Here is a 25,451-nt window from a genome sequence, read left to right on the forward strand (position 1 = left end):
GTAAAAGGATCTGGCTGATTGAATCCCCTACTCCCTCCCTCCCTACCTCCCTCTGTTCTCTCCCTGCCCTCCTCCCTCCTTCCCTACCTCCCTCTGTTCTCTCCCTCCATCTCCCTCCCCTCCTTCCTCTCTCTCCATCCATCTCTCCCTCCTCCATCTCTCCCTCCCCTCCTTCCTCTCTCTCCCTCCCCTCATCATTCCCTTTCCCTCCTGTGCTGTGTGAGTAGCAGGGGAAACATTGTATACTGGACGTGTCGGCCAATGCTGTCCGCAGACTACAGGCCGCTCAGCTGCACCCCATCGCCATCTTCGTCCGACCCAAGTCACTGGAGAATGTCCTGTATGTACACACTTACACACACACATAAACACAAAGTATAGACATAGTCACACACTAGCTATCTGACTTGTGTTGATTGGTGATTGTGTGTGTTGTTGTTGTGCAGAGAGATCAACACTCGTCTGACAGAAGAGCAGGCCAGGAAGGGCATGGACCGTGCTCTCAAACTGGAACAGGACTTCCTAGAGTGCTTCTCAGGTAACACTTTGGGCTGTAATTCCATTAATTAACCTTTTACTGCAGTGGGTTAAATCAGGGTCACAGAGTGATTCTTGGTAGTCTTAAACAATTCTACTTTGAAACAAAAGTATACACCTTGTCACGGTTTCGGCCGAGGCTGCTCCTCCTCCTTGTTCGGGCAGGCTTCGGCGGTCGTCGTCCCCGGAGTACTAGCTGCCACCGTTCGATGTTTCATGTTTGTTTGGTTTTGTCTGTTTGTACACCTGTCCCTTGTTAGTGTTTGATTTGGTTGCCTATTTAGTTTTCGTGTGTGGGGGCAGGTGTTATGTGGTATTGTTTATTTGTCAAGCTGTTGCTCTTTGGTATTACTCTCAGGATTGTTGTTTTTCCGAGAGTCCGCACTGTGTGCGCTATCGTCATTTTTACGCACTGTGTGTATTGTGCGTACTTTGTATTTTGCCTCCCGGTTGGGTTGGCTGTTCGCCTGTTTGGTGCTGTTATTTTTGTTACTAAAGTCTGTTGACGAACGCCCGTGTTTCCTGCGCTTGATTCCTCACCGCATCTACACTCAGCTACTGACACACCTCACACACATGGTTATGGGCTTTTAAAAAATAAGGCACCTGTACCATGTCAGATATAGAGTTGAAATTGAAATATAACAGAACTGTTTGACAACAGATTTTCATTGTAAAAAATAAATAAAAATGTTATTAATGTTATATTTACAACAATCCTCCCATGAGTCCAAAGAGGGTGCTTTCGGTCATTAATTGCAGGATAGGACTACGCTGGAACGTGTTGACCTAATTCTCCTCTGACTTGATCTTGATGTTGGCTCATAGTTCCTTCCACACACAGAAAGACACATATCTGACTCTCTCTCCCCCTCTCTCTCTCTCTCTCTCTCTCTCTTCATCTCTTCCTCTCTATGTCTCCCTCTCCCTCACCTTACCTCTTCCCCCTCTCCAGCTGTGGTGGAAGGCGACAGCTTCGAGGAGGTTTACCACAAGGTGAAGACGGTGATCGAAGAGCAATCGGGGCCTTACATCTGGATCCCCACACGGGAGAGGCTGTGAGGCTGCCCCCTAACCCACCTCCACCCCCCAACCACCCTCAGCCAGTCTGCCCTCCAGCCCAACCAGCGCTCAGAGAGACAGAGAGAGACACAGAGAGACACAGACAAACACTAAGGCAGAGACATACACACACACACACACAGGGGGGGACGTGAAGAGAGACACACAGAATAATATTAAAAGAGAGACACAGGAATAAAAACACAGAGAGACAGGTAAGGACAGTATTTCATCAGTATTCATATATAATCAATGTGTTATGAGTACTGAGAGAGACTGGAGAGGGGTGACCCAGTTGGGCGTGGCAGGGAAGGGCGGGGGGCGTCCCCAGGATAAGCACAGGGTAACGGATCCGCCATCTCCCCCTCTCCGTCTCCCTCAGTCTCATCGGCTGCCTTTGACATCCCCACTGACAAACAGGCGGGCAAAACCATCAGCAGCCCTCTGATCCCTCCTTTTTTATATCCCTTAGCCTTCTCTCCTCCTCCTGTCAACTCTCTCTCCATTCAGGACATGAAAAGGTGAGAGAGAGAGAGAGAGAGAGAGAGAAGGAGTGCATAGACTATGGAGGGACACACAAATCCTATTGAGTCCCTCTGACACGGAGGAGGCTATATTCTAGTGAGAAGGCTTTGCTCTGTGTGTCAACAACTATGAACAACATCCCACTAACCAAGACTGGCATTCGCTCAATCACCCATGAATAGCATTTGCGAGGGCATTTTTCAAAAGCAGCTCAAATATAAACTAAAATGCTGAATTTGTGCATGCGTCCTCAAAGACAACGGATATGGAAGTTGAGGAAAAGGATGGATAATAAGAAGAAAGGATGTAGAAGAAGAAGAAGAAGAAGAAGAAGAAGAAGAAGAAGAAGAAGAAGAAGAAGAAGAAGAAGAAGAAGAAGAAGAAGAAATGACTGAGAGGTGTGCGCCACCCGTTCTCTGTTTTGATGGTGGGGGAGTTTTTAGCATGTCTCAACAGAGAGAAGAGCAGAGCGGTACAGATGGAGAAAGATGAGGGTGTCTGTCTTGTGTGCTAACTCACTGTGTGCATAGACAATGGACGACCTCACATATAACCTCTGGGTCTCTTCTGTACCACACACACGGTCAGCAGTACAGTAGTGCCATTCTAATCCACCTAGCTCTTCTCCAAAAGCACTGGGTGTTCTGGCCTGTTTGTAACGGTCAGGCAGATTCCAGGCTGAATGTTCTCTTAAGGCCCAACAGCAGAGTCCTTAGCTTCAGCGCTTTAGTGTTAAGAGCACCACAGCCAATTCTCTGATCACTCTTCCAAATAGACCCCTCAACAACCCACACACAGTGTTCTCATTGGCCTGTGTGTGTGTGGACTGTGTGAGGATTAAATCATCTCTTCCTCTCTACCACTCTTTCTCTGCCTCTTTCTTGCTCTCTCTCTTTCTTTCCTCACAAATTAAGGCTACGTATATATAACACGTTTAACAGACAAAATGGCCTATACAAATATATATTTTTAATGACGATTTATAACAGGAGTTAGAGCCTGTAAAATGTAATATCTCTTCAACAATATTCCATTGCTTTGTTTGGGTAAAGTTTCTCTTGTGTTTGGGGATTTGTTTTGGTCATTGACTTTGCTCGATTTGCCCTTCCACAACACACAGTCCTGACACACAAACACACAAAGAAACACATAATAACTGAGATATAACTGAGATATAACTGAGATATAACTGAGATATAACTGAGCTATAACTGAGATATAACTGAGATATTACTGAGCTATTACTGAGCTATAACTGAGCTATAACTCAGATATAACTGAGCTATTACTGAGCTATTACTGAGATATAACTGAGCTATAACTGAGATATAACTGAGCTATTACTGAGATATAACTGAGCTATTACTGAGATATAACTGAGATATAACTGAGATATAACTGAGCTATTACTGAGCTATTACTGAGATATAACTGAGCTATAACTGAGATATAACTGAGCTATTACTGAGATATAACTGAGCTATTACTGAGATATAACTGAGATATAACTGAGATATAACTGAGATATAACTGAGATATAACTGATCCTCAGTGCAGTATGTTTATTATCTTCTCCAGTTACACATCTCACTTCCTGTGGCTGGAGTGTTTTGAGTTGAGGTACAGTAGCTATATAATACACAAGTCCAATCTTATGGATAGGGTAAGGTTGTGTGTGTATGCGTATGTGGGTGGTTGTGCATGTGAATGGGTGGGGATGCAAATGTGTGTGTGTGCTTGCGTGTGTGTGACTGTGCGCTTGCATGTGTGAGTGCCACGCTCATGAGATTTGGTGCAATAGTGTAGTGATGATATGCAATGAGAGTGGGTTTGGGTGTCTTAGAAGATATATAATAATATGTTATAGGTATAATATATAAGTATGATAATATGTTTGCACTGACAGCATTAATACAGGTATTAATAGAGGGAGTGAGAATAAGACAAAATAAAATATAGATTCCAGGGGTTTACAGACACTAGTTTATATTTTGAAACATTTGTTAAGAACTTTGATTTGACGTTTAAAGAGTGAAGTTACTGGTGGAAGTGACCATTCATATTTATTGTTATTTTATTTTGGATTACTTGCTTTTCCCAGTGAGAGATGGAAAGTGTTAATGTTTTGGATTGATTATTTATTATTAACTGCTTTCACTGTTTCAGTTTTATTCACTTATAAGTCTGTATATTATCATTTTAATACTTTTTTTCACTTAAAGAAATCTCAGTTTTTGGGGACTGGCCAGAACTGTTGTAAATACAGAGATGTGTGGGGAGTGGGACACTCTGGCAATGCATACTGATGATTGGACATTAGAGAAACCATCAGTCTCAGCACTGGGACCTGAGACCACAGCCCTGCTACCCCCTGTAAGACACAGGAACACATCACTTTGAGTGGGTCACACACACACACACACACACACACACACACACAGCACTTCTTATTCTCTTACACAGACAGACACGTACACAAGAACACACAATCTACATGAATGGAATAATAATATGTTATTAATTTATTTATTTGAAAAATCAAATCTATTTCTTATTCTCTGTCTCAGTCATCCATATCATAGTGTGATACTCCTAAACAAAATATATATACATTTTTACTGAATAGACTGATGATAAAATTACATCAAAGTCAACTGATGCAGAACATGTTTAAAATGATTTATCTTGCAAGAGATATTTGACAATGACAATATCAAGCAAACTAATATGTTTCATTTAAGTGAATCGCTTGTTGTAAATTAGCTATAAAGACAAGACAATTAATTAAAATAAGCTTTCTGGAAGAAAAAAATTGTGTCATGGCACCATTTTGTTTTTGCAGACGGTTTCATGTTGTGTTTTGGGAACAAGCCAGGAAGACACCATGCAGGGAAGGTTGGTCCTCAGCCTGGGAAGAGGAAAAAGATAAGAACATTGTGGCCTTTAGGGGGCGCTCATATGTCATTTTTGTAGAGTACTTCTCCGCAGTCTCCAGTTTCATGTACTGCAATCTTTTATTTTGGCTCTCTGTCCTTTTGTTGTGGTGTGTTTTTGTGTGTTTCTTGTATTCCCAAATGTATTGTCTTTGCTCTTTCTCTCATTCTTTCTCTATCTCTCCGTGTTCTCCTCCCTCCCTTCCTCTCCCTCTCTCTCTCTCCCTCTCTTTCCCTCTCTCTCTCTCTCTCTCTCTCTCTCTCCCTCTCTCCCCACTCTGCTGACACCCAGGGGACCACCCTTTTCCCTTTAGGAAATCACACAACAAAGATACTTCCTCTGTGAGCCTGAGATATAGAGGTGTGTGTGTGTGTGTGTGTGTGTGTTCACATGGCACTGAATTGTGTGAGAGGATGAGGTGAGCCCCCCCCGCTTACAATGTCAAGCACTTTGAGCATTGGAAAATCGCTATATAACCAGTCCATTAGGTGTGTGTGGCTATTTGGCTTGTGTGTGCCCTGTGTAGCTGCAGGTATGCACTTGGTGTGACTAATGGGGTGTGAGAAGAGAGAATCACGCCATAGTGGCTCCCCCAGTGTGATTAGGATCAGTCTGAGAGGCCAGTTAACCATAGGCTTATCTATCCCACTACAGATCTGCCAATTTGACATTTCACAAAACAAATAATAAGTACTTTTTTAACAGTCTTTTAGTTGGTCATTTTCACAATCGGTAGTGAATACTAGCTATTCAGCTTCTTCCTTTGTATGTGTGTGCTGCCTGGCAGGATCCTTCATTTACGCTCTGTGCTGATGTTCCACCTCACATTCATTGTGTGTACAGTCTTTGTGTCATCCAGATATTTCTCACTGTGGTTCAGCACTTCAGGTCACAACAACAGGATTCCATTACCGTTTAATTTATGAGCACATTATCTCGTCAGAACTGGGTCAGCTCTAGGGTTAGCTGTTAGCACAATGAGATTTGACATATGTCTCTGTTGAATGGATTACATAAGATTGTAAAATAATACCATTATCATCATCCTTTAACAGTAATACCTGGGTTGTCTCCCTTTAAGTAGCCAGCTGTATGGCTAGGGTGTCACTGAACTAGGATACAGGCATGAAGTATGGGATTATGGAGCCTATTTGAAAGAGTGCCGGAGTTAGGATATATGGGTTTGGATTGGGGTGGGCTGTTTTACGATGGGAGGGGGCTAAAGGTATGTAGGGAGGGGTTCAAGTGATGGGAGGGTGGGGTGGGTGTACTGTATGTTGGGATGGGGTAGCACCTGCTATGGCAGCAGTCTGGTTCTGTTCCATTGGCTTATGGCTGTGCTGCTGAAGGTCTCCCTGCCAGCTAAACACGAGACCATGCCCATGAGCCATGAAAGCAGTTCTTTCACAGCTCTCTCTCCCCTCCCTCTCACTCTCACACACACACACACTCTCTCTCTCTCTCTCTCTCTCTCTCTGTCCCTCATGCCCTTCTCCCCTCCTCTCCCTCACTCTCTCTTCCTGTGTCCTCTGTGTCCTTATCCTTTCCTCCTCCCTCCCTCCCTCCCTGCCTCTCTCTTTTGCATAATGAATTATTTTGTGTCTGCGTTATTATTTAAATCCTGCATTCCACAGCACAACTTCCCACCCTCCCCACACCTTTCTAACCTCCATGGTTACCATGGCAACCCTGTATTTTCATGTTATTTCCATTTTGATATCCCAATTAAAGATGGGTGACATGAAGTGATCACGGCGGGAGGAGAGGGGCTGAGGAAGATTGCAGCTGAGCGCTTTGGGGGAATTACGGTGACTGTACAGTTATAAAACAGTCATCAATATTATGGACGGGAAGGCTAAATGTTGTGTTGAGCATCAGAAGCAGAGAAAAGCCGCTGGTCATTGTTACCTCACACCTGCTCCACTGTCTGGGGATAGAGGATGGAAGTGTTTTGGCCCGGGATGTAACAGTAGCATCAGACGTCCTGAGGCCATGGCAGAACAGTAGCTGTATATAGCCTTCCCTCCCCATTTACACACACACATGCACTGACGCTGAACCACAGCCGACTTCACACCTCTGTGGCACTGTGTGAGCCTCAGCTCTTCACGCTGTGTCTTTCTTTCACTCATTATTCTGGTTCCCTCTGTTCTCACCTCCACCATGTCTCTGTCTCACCCAAGAGAGGGAAGCCCCAGAAGTCTCGTCCAACACCCTCAGAGCTGTTAGCATATGTGTAGGGGAACATGGGGTTGTGGCCCACTATGGATGCATACCGTCTCTGAGAAACTTGCTGATCCAGCCTTATTCCCTCCAACGTCTGCCTTTAATTCACATTGACAGAGTGGAAGACAGAGTGGTATACTGCTGCTGTAGTATTGTGTAGTGTATGAATGGATCTTGTCCAGGAGTGTGTGAGCCACAGGAGAGAGTTGACTCCTCTGGACCATGTGCTCACAGCCTTCAGATAGGCCTGGGATTAAGCCCAGTTAGACCTGACCCCATTTAGCATTCCTCTGACCCAGTTACCCATGGACCAGGCTTTTTTTGGGCCACCTTGGACTCACAAACACAACCAAATAAGCTTCCCACTGCAACACACAGTTGCCTACACCACCTGCACAATGGGTATACAGGTATGGGTTTGGTATTGGTTGTGTCTTCGTATGCATACTGCTCATATTCTGTATGTGTGACATATAAGTGTGTGGGTCAAAGTGTGGTTTCTGTGCAAATAGCTAAATTCAACACCATTGATTATAATTCCCTTATTATTATAAGCTGATTATCGCATTTAGCTAGGTAGGCTACATTAACTTACGTTACAGCAGTTTCTGTGTAGGACAAGGAGTTTTAAGTCGCCTAATGTCTCGAGTGGAAATGCTTACTTGATGTGAGCATAGTATGCGCTAAATGTGTGGTGTGAAAAAGATTTGTAGACCATTGCAAGTCACACACCCTGAATAAATGAATAAAAAATCACTTAGATCTAACAACAGAAATGTCCGTTTTCTGACCTGCAGACTATACCATAATATAGGTATATCATAGAATATCATTATAAAATATACTGTATATCATAATAAGCATTATTTTTTATTCTCAAAGCTTTCTTGTTCTCAGCCGAGTGACAGTCTTTCACTGCTACTAATTGTTTTCCACCAGTCTTTCAGATCATTTACATAAGAAAAGGACAAACCGCTCCTTAACTTTCATGAAGTCACTGCCGAGGAAATAACAGGCCAATCCCAAAGCGGGTCCCTGCGACCCTGCATTGAGGTGACATGAAACCAGACAGTCTGCTGGTTTCTTCTCCATAGATATTGTAGTAAGTAGCCTACATATCGTATATGCTTGCAGAGCAGACTGGGATGAAACTAAAGACCATAAAAGAGAACATTGTAATATGATCTCCACATCCCAATAAAAGAGAACATTGTAATATGATCTCCACATCCCAAAAACATGTAGGCTATTTCAATTTGTGTATCATGAATTAAACATGATAACACTTTGGTGTGAGCAATATCACTCCCGGTATTTAGGCTACAGAAACAAAAAGGAAGAAACAGCTCTTCCCCATGAAATACAAGATTGCAAAAATATCACAAAAATGGGGTCGAGTGAAAACATACATTGATTTTCGTATTCCTATTTGACTGACAGCTCAAATTGACCTATGGTTGGCCGAAACTGTGTGCGTGAAGGCGGGGCGTATGCAGTCAGTGGAGGTTAGTGTATTCGACGGTGATTGTGTGTGGTGAAACATCCCCGGTGAGACGACTACGAGTGGACGGGGGAATAAGTGCATAACTTTTTGTTTTTTGTTTATTTTCCCTGAGCGTGATTTCTCGTAACGTTTTTCTTTAAAGTATTACATTTGTAAACCATTCTACATCATTGGAAACATGAAGGCAGTGGTAACGAGACACGCAGTTGTTCCCGACCCCATCGACTAGATCTTTTAGGAGGATAAAAAACAAAAAAACATACAATTCTTGTTCTGGTCGTTTGGAAACAAAATAGGCTACCGAAACGAACAAAACACAGCAGTAACATTGTTTTCGTTCATGTTGACAATTGAGGGGATTTTCAAGTGCCTTAATTGCGGAGTCTAGGCATCGAATTGAGAGGACAAAGAGTGGACCGAATACATCCCAAGGATACGATAAGTTTCACATACATGCGTCCCCTTTTCGAATATGACAGAGGACAACTTTGCTATATAATTGTATAGCCAAGATATACAATATGCTATAGCACTATAAAGGAACGTTTTTCCTAATATGAAAGTTCATATTTGATTGTCTATACTAGATTTTTAAAGAAACTGGTGGTCGACTATTTTTATCGACTTATTCCATGAGATATTGACTTGCAATCGTCCGTCAAAGCAAGGTTTTCCTTGTAATGTTGTGACCACATTTTTTTTATTACTCATTCCTAGTGAAACTGGTGTTTGAACTGTGGTCCGTGTCAGATGTGGTCAGTGTTGCGGCCAATGGGTACACGGTCCAGCTGACCGTGCCACTAAATTACCAGTTACACTTTTTTTGACCCACACAACCGAAGGAGTTCGTTTATATTACGGATAATCTGTATGCCATTATGGATTTCCTATCCAGGCGCAGTGCCCCACTTTGGCTGGTCCTGCTGGAATGTGTGCTTCTGTCGACAGCAGAGGAAGGTAGGTTGGATTACCTCCTGTACAATGTTCTCAAGTACAACAAGGCTGTTTCATGTGCTGTCATCATGCTTATTCTCGACGAAAAATGTACAGTGGGGTTATTAGGCTACCTAATAATAGGTTATTGGAAAATATAATTAAGGCCCCTTTTGCCTTCAGATTGTGGTTACATTGTAATTGCATCACATGTTACATTGTAACAACAGCACCGTTACATTGTAACAGCCGCACATAGCAATGTAACATGCTAGTTGACAATCATCGTGATGGTTAATCAATCATACACTCCTGCATTAACTATGTTTACAGTATAGTATGTTGTCTTTGTATAGAGAATCATCACCCTCCCATATCTTACTATTGCAATTAAATTCTGAGTGAGACTTTTCCCCGTTAATGAAGATGAACTTTTCACTTCAAGAGCCTATGTAAGTATCTTTATATAGGCATTTTAAAAACAGTCCAAAACAACCTAAATACCTGGATTCATTTAAGATAGAAAGGTGATAATGAATTAGCTGTGTGTGTATGTATGGGAGCGTGTGTTCTGGAAAGGTGTGGAACACCACAGAAATGGTCTGGGTGGATCCATACACTACATGGCTAAAAGTATGTGGACACCTGCTCGTCAAACATCTCCTTCCAAAATCATGGGCATTAATATGGAGTTGGTCCCCCTTTTGCTGCTATAACATCCTCCACTCTTCTGAGAAGGCTTTCCACTAGATGTTGGAACATTGCTGCGGTGACTTGCTTCCATTCAGCCAGAAGAGCATTAGTGAGGTCGGGCACTGATGTTAAGTGATTAGGCCTGGCTCGAAGTCGCCGTTCCAATTCACCCCAAAGGTGTTCGATGGGGTTGAGGTCAGGGCTTTGTGCAGGCCAGTCAAGTTCTTCCACACCAATCTCGACACACCATTTCTGTATGGACCTCACTTTGTGCACAGGGGCATTGTCATGCTGAAACAGGAAAGGGCCTTCCCCAAATTGTTGCCACAAAGTTGGAAGCACAGAATCGTCTAGAATGTCTTTGTATGCTGTAGCGTTAAGATTTCCCTTCACTGGAATTAAGGAGCCTAGCCCGAACCATGAAAAACAGCCTCAGACCGTTATTCCTCCTCCACCAAACTTTACAGTTGGCACTATGCATTGGGGCAGGTAGCGTTCTCTTGGCGTCCACCAAACCCAGATTTGTCCGTCAGACTGCCAGATGGTGAAGCATGATTCATCACTCCAGAGAAGGCGTTTCCACTGCTCCAGATTCCAATGGCGGCTAGCTTTAAGCCGACATTTGGCATTGTGCGTGGTGATCTTAGGATTGTTTGCGGCTGCTCGGCCATGGAAACCCATTTCAAGCTCCCAACGAACAGTTCTTGTGCTGACGTTGCTTCCAGAGGCAGTTTGGAACTCGGTAGTGAGTGTTGCAACCGAGAACAGGCGATTGTTACGCGCTGCGGGCTTCAGCACTCGGCTTTCCCGTTCTGTGAGCTTGTGTGGCCTACCACTTCATAATAACAGCACTTACAGTTGATCAGGCAGCTCTAGCAAGGTGAAATTGACGGTGCGACATTGAAAGTCACTGAGCTCTTCAGTAAGGGCCATTCTACTGCCAATGTTTGTCTATGGAGATTGCATGGCTGCGTGCTTGATTTTATACACCTGTCAGCAACGGGTGTGGCTGAAATACCCGAATCCACTAATTTGAAGGGATGTCCACATACTTTTGGACCGCATCCACCCAGACCATTTCTGTGGTGTTTCACTACCAATCAATCCTGAATGGCATGGCTCGGATTAGTTCCACATTACATGCTGAAATGGAGACACCTGGTCCCTGCTATCTACAAACAATTAACATGGTGCTGTTTGACAGGCATCGATAACACCCGAGCACGGCTATGGTATAACAGGAGACTTGAAGGGATTAGTTGGGTATGCCTACTACAACGTCACTGTATTTAGCCACAGTAACGCCAAAATCAATTCATGATTATGTTTTATAATAATAATAATAATAATATGCCATTTAGCTGACGCTTTTATCCAAAGCGACTTACAGTCATGCGTGCATATATTATTGTTGTTGTTGTTGTGTGTATTAGTTGATTAATTTAAATTAAGCTCATTTTAGAGGTCTTGTCCTCAATAAGTATCTGAACTATTACGATTCACTCTACATCCTGGCCTGTAACGATACTCTGTAGGCCTGCTTCACTTCCTACACTGTAGGCCTGCTTCACTTCCTACACTGTATCGTTTTCATGTCATGAACCCACCTCCAACATCTGTTCCCTAATTCCCTTTTCAACTCACAACAGAGAAGAAAGAGAAACAGTGTGCTGGGAGTTAGGCTAATCTATTGAATATGACCTCTCCCTTATCTTTTAAAACTCCACTTAAAGATCTTATTTACTTTTTGAATAATATTCACATGGCATTTGATGATTTTTGAAGTGTTACTTCCATGTGGTCACTGCAGGACTGTGAAGGTATTAAAAAGGGCAATGCTGGTGATGATTAATTTGGCCAAGTTAAGCTTGGTGTCCGTGGGGGGTAGATTGGATTCTGTCCACAGGGTAAAATCCTCAAAAGGGCCCCAAACCCTCTGAGATTAGACAGTGTGTGTGTGTGTGTGTGTGTGTGTGTGTGTGTGTGTGTGTGTGTGTGTGTGTGTGTGTGAATGATTAAACAAAGGCTGATCCCTGTGCATATCGTATATCAGATATTTAGTGGTCTTTGTCGGAAAAAGTTTGAAGAAAAAATAGACTTCCACCCGAGTGAGCCAGTGAGCCTTCACAATCAGCCTCCAAGATTAACTAACCCCCCAAAAGACACCAATCTAAAGGCTCATCCTCTCTCTGTTGCCTTCTCATTTTCTCCTCCTCTTTTCTCTCTCTCTCCCTCACTCTTTTTCTCTCTCCCTCACTCTTTCTTTCTCTCTCTCCCTCACTCTTTCTCATACCTTGGATAGAGTGCCATGATGAGTGACATTCTGCTTCACAACCCATAAGCCCATTGTCTAAAACCAGCAAATGCTAAAATTATGTTTTTATTCAGAATGCAAGAGGTCCTATTTATTTACCTTTATTTAACTAGGCAAGTCAGTTAAGAACAAATTCTTATTTACAATGACGGCCTACACCGGCCAAACCCGGACGATGCTGGGCAAATTGTGCGCCGCCCTATGGGACTCCCAATCACGGCCGGTTGTGATACAGCCTGGAATTAAACCAGGGGGTCTGTAGTGACGCCTCAAACACTGAGATGCAGTGCCTTAGACCGCTGCGCCACTCGGGAGCCCGAGTCCTAGGTGAAAGAGTTAGGGCCTCGCCTCCCTCCCCTGCACTCTTTTATTTTGTAACTCTTTCCGTTGACTCTCTCTCTGCTGTGTGAGCGAGGCAGTGCAGTCTGGACTTACCACTGTCTCCCCTGCCGCGGAAATGCGGATTTCTTCCCAGAAATCCTATTAAATGGAACCGATTTTTATAAAAAGGGATTTGCATTTAAAGCAATCCTCCCCCCTCACTGACACCCCCAGCCCATCATCCTCTGTGGCTTAATCCCACGATTAGCCCCTTGAAGAGTTAAACAGGCATCCGAGTCATGCAGCTGTAATCTACAGGCCAATCGGCTTCTACTCTCCAGCAACACTTTTTCTTTCTCGCTCTCTCTCTTGAGTGGCCTGATGAAGTTGCCTCCGCAGACTGGCCTCGGCCTAGACAGATGGGTTTCTGAGTGGGTCTGGGTTGGTTATCAAGACTATTTTAGTCACAAATGAGATGCGATGCATATGGAAATATGACAGGTGGACGGTAGTCCGGGTAGATGGTGTGATAGAAAAAGCCCCCCAGTCCACCACCACCAGCCCCCCAGTCCACCACCACCAGCCCCCCAGTCCACCACCACCAGCCCCCCAGTCCATGCATCAATGTCAGTGACACACTGACAGACTGGCAAAAGGCGGGGCAGGCGACCCAAGTGCTCTCCTCTGCACCTCCACCCACACGCCACTCACTGTGAGAGGGGACACAATGGGGACGACTAGAGAGGGGACAGGCAGCAGAGGACAGGGAATGAGGCCACAGCCTATCAAAAAAGACAAGGACTGAGAATGACACTTATGGAGAAGGTCATTTATGCCAGAGGGTGAGAGGGAGAGACTGCTATCAAGTCAAGTAGAAATTAGAACGAGGCTGACAGAAAGTGAGAGGGTGTGTGTCTGTGTTTAGTGTGTGTGTGCAGTAGGTGATAATCAGAAGCACCTGGCTGTGAGGCCAAGGGACTTCCCATGCCTGTATACTTGCTGTGATTCCCCTGAGCCCCAGAATACCTGTCCTAAATACAGGAACAACACTGAGCTCTGCAGGCAGGCAGCAGGCTTCCAGTCCCACCACACAGCTACTCAGACAAAGAGAGGACACTACATGTTCACACTAGTTTCACCATTTCATCCATCATCATACAATATATCTCTGTCTTATTTCCCTCTTTGGGAAATCTGTTCCAAAGGGGTTTGTGTCTTAAGCTTTTAAGAGGAAAGAACAGTGGGAGGAAGATTTTGAGCTGTACCCCTCAATGTGTTTGGCTTTCCTTGGCTGCTGAAAGAGAGAAAGAGGGGGATGTGTGATGTATCAGAATGAAAGAGAAGACCCATGCAGGGCGAGTATTCTCTTGTATCTGGGCTTGGATGTGCCGATCTTTGGATGGTTTTTGTAGCCTGAGTCTGTTCTACCATTCAGACTGACTGTCCCCCAGCTTCAAGCTGTCCACCTCCCACTGTGGATTAGTCACTGAGACCCTGTGTGTGTTTGCGCGTGTGTGGTGTATCTGCATGGTTTATGTAAAAAGGACTATATACAGTTGTAATACAGTTTGTAATAATATTCTGTAACCAATGGGGACCCCGAAGCTCGATATGGTAAAGAAGGCAGACGTTAGAGAGCCCTGACAGTAAATGTTGGTTGTATTATTTTCTGCAGTCGATGCGTGTACCTTTGCGTCAGAGCATATTTGAGTGCGTCTGTAGAAGTGTGTGTGAGAGAGCTGACCTTTTGTTTGGTATTTTTCCCAGTGTTTAGTGGGCGGGAGACTCTCCCAGTGTGACTGACATGGAGATGCATGCAAACACATTTTGTGTCCAGAGATAATTATAAGGATGCGACTTGAGTCCTGGGATGGGGAGAGAGAAGTGGGTTGAACGACAGAATCAGAAATATAGAAAGAATCACTAAACAAAACAGACAGTAAACATGCTAAAAGTGCATGGAGATTATGCCCACTTTGAAAAACGGACCTGTTCCAGAGCCAAAGTGTATGTTTCATTCAACACATTTTTTTCAACACTTTATAAACTCTTTATAAATCCTTATAAACATAATGAGTTATCTCCGTCACACTTGTTACCATTGAGTCCCTATCAGTAATTAAACAGAAACACAACTCCCTTTGATTTGAGGTTGACTTAATCCTAAACCTTCTGTTCTAAACACACAGTGACACACACATTGGTTTAATTAAGATGCCGATCAAACCCATGCCAACTAACTGTACCATTGTTTTCCCCTCAATAATCGGTGAGGTTACTTGATCTTGTAACAAGCTGTTCCACTGTGGTTCTCTCTTTCTCTCAAAGGGAGGGGGGTGAGGGGATGGAGGGAGGACTCAGAGTTTTTTGTTCCACTCCAGCTCTTCTTAATTAGGCTTTTATGGAGTTTAATCTCACCCATAGCTCAGTGTCTTTTGTTAGCCAGGGAGGGAGATGTGGGAAGTCAACGGAACTCTTTCAGATCACCCCTTTGGTGTAAGATTAGCTAAAGAAAAATCAAACCAGGGAGAAACAAACCCAGAACATTACTACTGTCTACTGCTGAACAATCTCCGCAATTAGCTAGCTGCAATGTGACAGAAATGTTCTGGAGACAACTACCGCAGTCTGTTGTGTGGAAATGCTGCTGTTTCAACTTCAATATGTTCTGCTGTGGCACGGGAATTTCAGCCACAATATTAGAACTTTACCCAAAACAGCCTGCACATTTCTGAGCCAAAATGAATACCAGACTCGGAGGGTAGGTTTAATACACTTAATCCCCACTGCTATGGTCAGCCGTTTTGGTTCCCAGCTGTGTTATTCAACTCTGGCTGCACACCCACACACATACCCACACATAGAGTGACCCTGTCCAGTTCTAATAGCCAGTAGCCTTCTCCCAACAGTCATTGGATCAGGTTGTGTCCTGGGAGGGAAGGAGAGCACAGGGACACTAGTATCTGCCTGCCTGGCCTGGGCCAGCCTGTTTGGCATGCATCCCTGAAGAGGAGCATATCAAACTAGGAGTCAAACATTAACACCCTCATTCTCACTTTCTTTCCTCACTCCTCTCTCTCTCTCTCTCTCTCTCTCAAACATTAACACCCTCATTCTCACTTTCTTTCCTCACTCCTCTCTCTCTCTCTCTCTCTCTCTCTCTCTCTCTCTCTCTCTCTCTATATATATATATATATATATATATATATATATATATATACAGTATATACACTGAGTGTACACAACATTAGGAACACCTTCCTAGTATTGAGTTGCATCCCCTTTTGCCCTCAGAACAGCCTCAATTTGTCGGGGCATGGACTTTACAAGGTGTCGAAAGCGTTCGACAGGGATGCTGGGCCGTGTTGACACCAGTGCTTCCCACAGTTGTGTCAAGTTGGCTGGATGTCCTTTGGGTGGTGGACCATTCTTGATACACATGGGAAACTCTTGAGTGTGAAAAACCCAGCAGCGTTGTAGTTCTTGACACACTCAAACTGGTGCGCCTGGCACCTACTACCATACCCGGTTAAAGGCACTTACAGTTGAAGTCGGAAGTTTACATACACTTAGGTTGGAGTCATTAAAAGTCGTTTTTCAACCACTCCACAAATTTCTTGTTAACAAACTATAGTTTTGCCAAGTCGGTTAGGACATCTACGCTAAGTTGACTGTGCCTTTAAACAGCTTGGAAAATTCCAGAAAATGATGTCATGGCTTTAGAAGCTTCTGATAGGCTAATTGACATCATTTGAGTCAATTGGAGGTGTACCTGTGGATGTATTTCAAGGCCTACCTTCAAACTCCGTGCCTCTTTGCTTAACATCATGGGAAGATCAAAATAAATCAGCCAAGACCTCAGACAAAAAATTGTAGACCTCCACAAGTCTGGTTCATTCTTGGGAGCAATTTCCAAGCGCCTGAAGGTACCACGTTCATCTGTACAAACAATAGTACGCAAGTATAAACACCATGGGACCACGCAGCCGTCATACCGCTCAGGAAGGAGACGCGTTCTGTCTCCTAGAGATGAACGTACTTTGGTGCGAAAAGTGCAAATCAATCCCAGAACAACAGCAAAGGACCTTGTGAAGATGCTGGAGGAAACAGGTACAAAAGTATCTATATCCACAGTAAAACAAGTCCTATATTGACATAACCTGAAAGGCCGCTCAGCAAGGAAGAAGCCACTGCTCCAAAACCGCCATAAAAAAGCCAGACTACGGTTTGCAACTGCACATGGGGACAAAGATCGTACTTTTTGGAGAAATGTCCTCTGGTCTGATGAAACAAAAGTAGAACTGTTTGGCCATAATGACCATCGTTATGTTTGGAGGAAAAGGGGGGGGCTTGCAAGCCGAAGAACACCATCCCAACCGTGAAGCACGGGGGTGGCAGCGTCATGCTGTGGGGGTGCTTTGCTGCAGGAGGGACTGGTCCACTTCACAAAATAGATGGCATCATGAGGAAGGAAAATTATGTGGATATATTGAAGCAACATCTCAAGACATCAGTCAGGAAGTTAAAGCTTGGTCGCAAATGGGTCTTCCAAATGGACAATGACCCCAAGCATACTTCCAAAGTTGTGGCAAAATGGCTTAAGGACAACAAAGTCAAGGTATTGGAGTGGCCATCACAAAGCCCTGACCTCAATCCTATAGAAAATGTGTGGGTAGATCTGAAAAAGCGTGTGCGAGCAAGGAGGCCTACAAACCTGACTCAGTTACACCAGCTCTGTCAGGAGGAATGGGCCAAAATTCACCCAACTTATTGTGGGAAGCTTGTGGAAGGCTACCCAAAACGTTTGACTCAAGTTAAACAATTTAAAGGCAATGCTACCAAATACTAATTGAGTGTATGTAAACTTCTGACCCACTGGGAATGTGATGAAATAAATAAAAGCTGAAATAAATCATTCTCTCTACTGTTAGGTGGTCCTAACTGACCTAAGACAGGGAATTTTTGCTAGGATTAAATGTCAGGAATTGTGAAAAACTGAGTTTAAATGTATTTGGCTAAGATGTATGTAAACTTCCAACTTCAACTGTAAATCTTTTGTCTTGCCCATTCACCCTCTGAAAGGCACATATACACAATCCATGTCTCAAAATGTATGCACTCACGAACTGTAAGTCGCTCTGGATAAGAGGGTCTGCTAAATGACTAAAATGTAAATGTAAATGTCTCAAGGCTTAAAAATCCTTCTTTAACCTGTCTCCTCCTCTTCATCTACACTGATTGAAGAGATTTAACAGATGACATCAATAAGGGATCATAGCTTTCACCTGGATTCACCTGGTCAGTCTATGTCATGGAAAGGTGTTCTTAATGTTTTGTACACTCAGTGATATAGATGTACCTCTCTCTCAAACACACACAGGCTACATGTAAACACTCACGCAGGTCCATGCGCTATCATTCGGGGCCCTTATTATAAGAGCAGAGAGTGAAGTGTAATGTTTCCTCAGAGGGCCTCTTGCTCTAGTAGGCCTGCTGACTGCAGTGTGAGGATGTCAGTGGCCAGTCCATCACTCCTCAGCTCCCTCCAGACCAGGAGAGAAGCAGGAAACAGGGAGGAGGGGAGTGGGATTAGAGGAGAGGGGGAGACCTAATCTCACAGGCTCAACTCCATGTCAAACACACAAACACACACACTTTAAGAACTGCTGTTCTGCACAAACACACACACTCATGCGCATGAATAGTGGAAGGCAGTGTCTTAGGGGCAAAATGCCCTGATAAGCTCCACTCGTCTTTTTTCATCACTCCCTTTCTCCCTTCATCTGTTTCTATCTCTCTCTCCCTCCCAGCTGTCCCATGACTCCTTAACCCAGGTCAGCCCTGTCCAACACTCTCCCGCCCACCCTTCTCCCCACCCTTCTCCCCACTCTTCTCCCCACCCTTCTCCCCACCCTTCTCCCCACTCTTCTCCCCACCCTTCTCCCCACTCTTCTCCCCACCCTTCTCCCCACCCTTCTCCCCACTATTCTCCCCACCCTTCTCCCCACTCTTCTCCCCCACCCTTCTCCCCACTCTTCTCCCCACCCTTCTCCCCACTCTTCTCCCCACTCTTCTCCCCACCCCTTCTCCCCACCCTTCTCCCCACTCTTCTCCCCACTCTTCTCCCCACCCTTCTCCCCACCCTTCTCCCCACTCTTCTCCCCACTCTTCTCCCCACCCTTCTCCTCACCCCTTCTCCCACTCTTCTCCCCACCCTTCTCCCCACTCTTCTCCCCACTCTTTTCCCCACTCTTCTCCCCACTCTTCTCCCCACCCTTCTCCCCACCCTTCTCCCCACTCTCCTGAGCGCTCTCCCTCTGTTTTTCTTGCTCTTTCCCTCTCTCCTCTCAGCATGTTCTCCCATCCTACCCTAACCTGAATCTCTGTTCTCTCCCTCTCCTTCTCAGCTACCCTCCCCCTTTCGCTCTTCCTCTTCCCTTCTCTATCTCTCCCTCTCTCTATCTCTCCCTCTCTCTATCTCTCCCTCTCTCTAGGCGTGTAGGGGGTAATTGGCACTCTGAGTTTCCTTAATTAAAGCGAGGGTCTAATTGTAGTCGATGCAGGGTGAAGGCTCACAGGCCTATAATTTCCCTATCACACTCCAGAGCCACTGGAGAGGAAATAGAGGGAGAGAAAGCAAGAGAGCGGAAGGGCAAGTAGCGGAGAGGTAGTGAAGAAAGTGAAGAAGTCGGTCTGTAATTAAAGATAGGGTTTGTGTTCCAACTCTGATCGATGGAGTCATGCTATCATATTCAAGGTCACTTATTTTAAGAGCGGAGGCATTTGGGTTTATTCACCTGCTATGTGGAGTGGATGGGGTTGGAGCCTACGGGGACAGGGATTCTCTAGCCTCTATTGGACAGCCAGACCCTGGAGAGAGAGCCCTGCCCAGAGTCTTTACTGCTCTCTGGGGTGGTGGAAAGCCAGGATTAAGGACGTCTCCAGCTAACAGGGAACACTCTTAGGCAGGGGACCTGCCTGTGTGTGTGTGTGTGTGTGTGTGTGTGTGTGTGTGTGTGTGTGTGTGTGTGGCGTGTGTGTTCAGTCAGCCCCATCTCAATGATAACCTCCATTTACTGTTGGATGGGCTGTACACTCTTAGATAAAAAAAACTTTTCAAAAGGGTTCTTTGGCTGTCCCCATAGGAGAACCGTTTTTGGTTCCAGGTAAAACCCTTTTGGGTTCCATGTAGAACCCTCTGTAGAAAGGGTTCTACATGGAACCCAAAAGGGTTCTACCTGCAACCAAAAACGGTTCTTCAAAGTAGGGCTGACCCCATTTAGTCGACTCGTTGATTGTTTGGTCGATAGGCTGTTGGTCGGCCGAGATTTTTTTAGTCGAGCAGTGGCAAATATATATAAAACAATGTTATGGCACACGAGACACCTGTCTGATTCACGCCTGTCTCGGTGGACTAGTCCATTGCGGAGGCCGCGGGGGTGGAACACCAGTATCACCTGCAGTACATTTACCTTTAATTCCCATCATTTCTAATCTACAATGTTTGTTTGATTACGGTCATTAATGCATTCAATATATTATTATTATTACAGTCTTGCCGTTGTCATTGTAGGAGTGGACACGTTGTTTGCAGAGCGCACAACCTAGGCTACACTTGTGATTCATCAATGTATTAATTGTCTTTTGTTTAGAGCGCTCCTGTCAATCTTGAGTAAGGACACGCACCTGATTACACATAGAACTAGGCCTAGACTACCTGGCCTGCGTGCAAATGTAGGCTTATAAATATGCCAATTTGGGGATCTGATAATATTTCTGATTGTCTTAACTTACCATCACTGTTTAGCTTCTCAAAGTAATTTTTCCTTCGCCTCAAACAGCAAGTAAACAAAGTCTGTTTTTACATCAATTGGGAATGACAATAGTTCCTCAATGTAGCCTATTTGAAAAATCTTTCCAGCTCTCTCCCTTTCGATAACCAGTCACCATGAAAGGGGGGAAAAATGTAATGCTCTGATCCGGTGGAAACGTCATAAAATAGGCCTACCTGATTACTTCTTATCCCTTGCGCATATAGTCTACAGCTGTGTCTGTCTGTCTGGAGCTCACTGGTGCGGGAAACTGAGGGTCCAGAATATTTTATACAATGTTGCAAGTTTGCTAGCACGATCGGGCTGGACCAAGTTAATACTTGATACAAAGTTTCAAGTTTCTTGCAGACAGGCCATGCGTGGCCAATGTGATTTATAGGATATTTCTTTTTATCAGGATATTTTCTACCTGCAGGCAGCAATGTTTTTATTTGTTGGTTTATGTATGCTATTTTTACATATTGGCAATGGCAGTAGAAGTTACTTTTAGATTTGTATCATTTTTATTTATATATAATTTTGATTAACTACATTGATTTTGAGGAATGAAGACTTTATTATAAATGAAATGAAACTGTTCCATGAAAATGTGCATATGAAAATCACAACTGGCATGCAGATGAGTAGAAATGATGGGATAGAAATGATGGGATAACTTGGCACTCCAAATAGAAAAGGTTGCCAACCGCTGGTGTAGCCTATTACTGGCAACTTTAGGAGCGTAATGGCAGAATCTGCAAAGGCCAGCAGCAGCGGGAGTAGGAGGGTCTTCTGGTTAGGCTAAATTGATCTCTTGTTTCCTCTTTAGTAATTTGTGTGTCTTATTTTTTAATCGCAGTGCTTAAAGCATCAGACAAGCTCAGGAGCCTACATACTGTATAGTTTATTTTATTCAAACATAGGGTGTGTCTATACATGGAAAAATTAAATTATATTTTGACCATCGATTGGTCGAAAGAACAGACAACTCTCGGTCGACTAAGATATTTTTTTTGTCGTGGACAGCGCTACTTCAAAGGGTTCTCCTATGGGGACAGCCGAAGAACCCTTTAAGGTTCTAGATAGCACCTTTTTTTCTATGAGTGTACTGCATGTCTGTACATGCATATACACTGAGTAAACCAAACATTAGGACACCTTCCCTCAGAACAGCCTCAATTCGTCTGGGCATGGACTCTACAAGGTGTCGAGAGCGTTCCACAGGGATGCTGGCCCATGTTGACTCCAATGCTTCCCACAGTTGTGTCAAGTTAGCTGGATGTCCTTTGGGTGTTGGACCATTCTTGAGACACACGTGAAACTGTTGGGCGTGAAAACCCCAGCAGTGTTGTAGTTCTTGATACACTCAAACCGGTGCGCCTGGCACCTACTACCATACCCCGTTCAAAGGCACTTAAATATTCTGTCTTGCCCATTCACCCTCTGAATAGCACACATACACAATCCATGTCTCAATTGTCTCAAGGCTTAAAAATCCTTTAACCTGTCTCCTCCCATTCATCTACACTGATTGAAGTGGATTTAACAAATTACATCAATAAGGGATCATAGCTTTGACCTGGTCAGTCTATGTCATGGAAAGAGCAGGTGTTCCTAATGTTTGGTACACCCAGTGTAAAAACACTCAGGCCCACACGTGCATCCTGTCTCATAAAACATAATGATAGAGCAGTGATAAACACTGATTACACACACACTCACCTCATACTCGCACGGCTGGCGTAACCGGCTGTGCCAGGAGGGGGCTGACAGTTGTGTTTCCGCTGCTCCTTATGAGTGATCATCATAGGACATCAGTAGGAGCAGGTGAGGAATGGCACAGTGTGTGTGGTTGTGTGTGCGCGCGACTCCATTTTATAGTGTCACACCAGTTACCACCATGAAGACGGTGTGTAATTTGGTTTCCTGTGAACTTGAGGCAGAACACACACTGGGGAAACACCGGGTGAGATCGTGTTTTCTTCAACCCTCCATTTCCACCTCACCACCATGCCTTCCCATTCCTCCATTGGATTTACACTTTTTCCACTCCTGTTCCCCCTTAACCCCTCATCTCCCTCTCTCCTTGCCCCCTGGGTGTTGATTTCTTAATTCTGGACTGTGCTTATCAGCCCTCTGCAGCCTGCTAGTACCAGGGAAGGATGGGAGAAGAGAGAGTGGTAAAGATACGGAGGGAGAGCGGGAGAGAGAGAGAGAGAGAGAGAGAGGGAGGGAGATGTCAGGGCTCTCAGGGACTGTCAATGGAGATGGAGAGAGTGAGTGATATGGATAGAGAGAGAGAGAGAAGTGTTTCGCTTGTCAGAGACAGGGAGGGGAGACTGTTAAAGGGCGCATTATATCAAATGTGCCTCAGTGTAATGACAATCTGTCAAACCTGTAGGTTTCATATGCCATCAATATCAGAATTATTGATGGCATGGTGCTGCTCTGTTCTGAACACAGCTGACCCAGAAAACACACAAGTGATAGAAAACTTTCATTCTATCTTTACAAAAGCAGACTGTGCCAGAGAGTAGAGTGCACTAAGATAAAAGTAATTCCCTTACGAGACAGAGGGAGGGTGGGGTGAGAGAGAGAAGCAACTGAAGATAGAAGAAAGAGAATTAGTATTTGTGCACTGAGGGGGTGTATAAATAGATCAAAGGAAGCCTGGTAGTGGGGAGATGATGTGGGCACGGCCGGGGATGGTCATGTGACCATCTTACCTGCAGACAGCCTGACCCCTTAGAAGGACCCCTGCAAGGAAACCCCTTAGGGGCGGACAGACTCTAAAACACACCACTGGGCTTCTGATGGAAGGAAACCTCATTCCATCAATAAGTCATGGGCGGCCCACAATACAGTAGAGAGCCAATCTACTGAGGGACGTCTGGAGGAAGAGGCATTTTCGCAGGAAAAGAAATCATTTCAGCTCCGCTTGCCTGTGACATTTCTGCATTGTTCCAGTTCCGGCCCCAGTCCATGTTGAATTACTCAATCATAGCAGAACTGTTCTGGCTGTTAGGGACCTGGCAGTCTGCCTACGCTTCAGGAGATTACACAAAATCTATTCATTTTTAATCACGGCTGGAGGGGTGTTGTTGTGCCGTAGGTGTATGCGCAAGACAAGTGTGTGTATTTGTGTGCGCACTGTGACTACATGAGAGTGGGCTTGTTTGCGTGCATTCATGTGTCTATTGTGTTGTGTATATCAATTTTGAATATCCCCTTGTTCCCACAGCTAGTACCTATGTCCCCCTCTCCCCCTGAGGATAGAGGGGTTTCTCAGCAGGTTATTCTTTATCTAGAAACAAGCGGGGAGGCCTCAGGACAGACTTGTATTGGACACTGACCACAAACATGGAGGAGAGGGAGGGTGGGAGGGAAAGGGGTGTAGGGGAACAGAGCCAAAAAGAGAGGAAGGGAGCAGGGACTATTCGGCTCAGAACTCAGTTGCTCCCTCTCTCTGTAGTGACTATATAATCAACCACCTCTCTCTCTTTACATTGAAGCACAGCATTTAGCTATAGCTAGTTGAATGACACAGTTCTACTGCCTCTATCAATTGAACACGGTGAGCACTGTGAAAGTGTTATATCTGTATATCTCTGTGACGGCTGTTGAAGTGTGTGAAGTGTCCTCCCCTGCAGGATGTGTCCTAACATTTCTCATGTCTGTCTTCACAGAGGTTCTGATGAACACTAAGACCGAGACGTCAGATCTCAGATGGACCATCTACTCCCGTGACAACCCTCTGGTGCGTAAACTGACCCCCAAACATATCCTCTCATTGTCCTCTCTCTCTCTCTCTCTCTCTCTCTCTCTCTCTCTCTCTCTCTCTCTCTCTTTCTTTCTCTCTCTCGCTCTCTCTTTCTCTCTCTCTTTCTCTCTCTCTCTCTCTCTCTCTCTCTCTCTCTCTCTCTCTCTCTTTCTCTCTCTCTCTCTCTCTCTCTCTCTCTCTCTCTCTCTCTCTCTCTCTCTCTCTCTCTCTCTCTCTCTCTCTCTCTCTCTCTCTCTCTCTCTCTCTGTAGAAATAGGTCCATCCTCCTACTTTTGAACTCACTTTATTCCTCATAAGTTTACACCCTGTATACCCACTGTATAACAATGTTTCATTGATGGGCTTGCTATCTAAACATATTTCCTCCTCTACTCCCGCCCCCTGTCTCAGTGGGAGGAGGTGAGTGGTCTGGACGAGGAGAACAACAGTGTGAGGACCTATCAGATCTGCCAGACGGACGGCTCGTCCAGTCATTGGCTGCGCAGCGGGCTGATTCAACGGCGGGGAGCGTCCCAGGTGTACGTGGAGCTGCGCTTCACCATGATCGAGTGTTCGTCCAGGGTCACACACCACCGCAGCTGCAAGGAGACCTTCAACCTCTACTACTACCAGGCCGACTCTGACGAGGCTACACCTACACACCCATCATGGATGGAGAACCCCTATACTAAGGTACACAGCTATTGTATACACACACACATCAACACTCAGCAGCACATCCCTTCTGGATTAAGAACTCCTACACCAAGGTATACACACCAAGGGTTGGAACCGGTTAAGGGAACAGAACCGAAAACCGGAAAATAACTA

General features: G+C 44.8%; 2 protein-coding genes across 7 annotated transcripts in view; both read left to right on the forward strand.

Moving 5' to 3' along the window:
* Positions 1–2,986, forward strand: part of LOC121579527 (disks large homolog 4-like) — a 96,677-nt gene extending 93,691 nt beyond the window's left edge. For all 5 annotated transcript variants that reach the window (XM_045224449.1, XM_045224448.1, XM_045224447.1 and 2 more), the window contains 3 exons: positions 228–340; positions 447–538; positions 1,493–2,986. In XM_045224449.1, the coding sequence (XP_045080384.1) occupies positions 228–340; positions 447–538; positions 1,493–1,599 (312 nt within the window). In that variant the 3' untranslated portion in view covers positions 1,600–2,986. The remainder of the gene's footprint in view (positions 1–227; positions 341–446; positions 539–1,492) is intronic.
* A 5,823-nt stretch (positions 2,987–8,809) lies between these two features.
* Positions 8,810–25,451, forward strand: part of LOC121579528 (ephrin type-B receptor 4a) — a 33,491-nt gene continuing 16,849 nt past the window's right edge. For both annotated transcript variants that reach the window (XM_041894187.1, XM_041894188.1), the window contains exons 1-3: positions 8,810–9,745; positions 24,547–24,617; positions 25,032–25,313. In XM_041894187.1, coding sequence (XP_041750121.1) covers positions 9,667–9,745; positions 24,547–24,617; positions 25,032–25,313 — 432 coding nt within the window. In that variant the 5' untranslated portion in view covers positions 8,810–9,666. The remainder of the gene's footprint in view (positions 9,746–24,546; positions 24,618–25,031; positions 25,314–25,451) is intronic.

Source organism: Coregonus clupeaformis, chromosome 13 (genome assembly GCF_020615455.1).
Source record: "Coregonus clupeaformis isolate EN_2021a chromosome 13, ASM2061545v1, whole genome shotgun sequence".
NCBI lineage: Eukaryota > Metazoa > Chordata > Actinopteri > Salmoniformes > Salmonidae > Coregonus > Coregonus clupeaformis.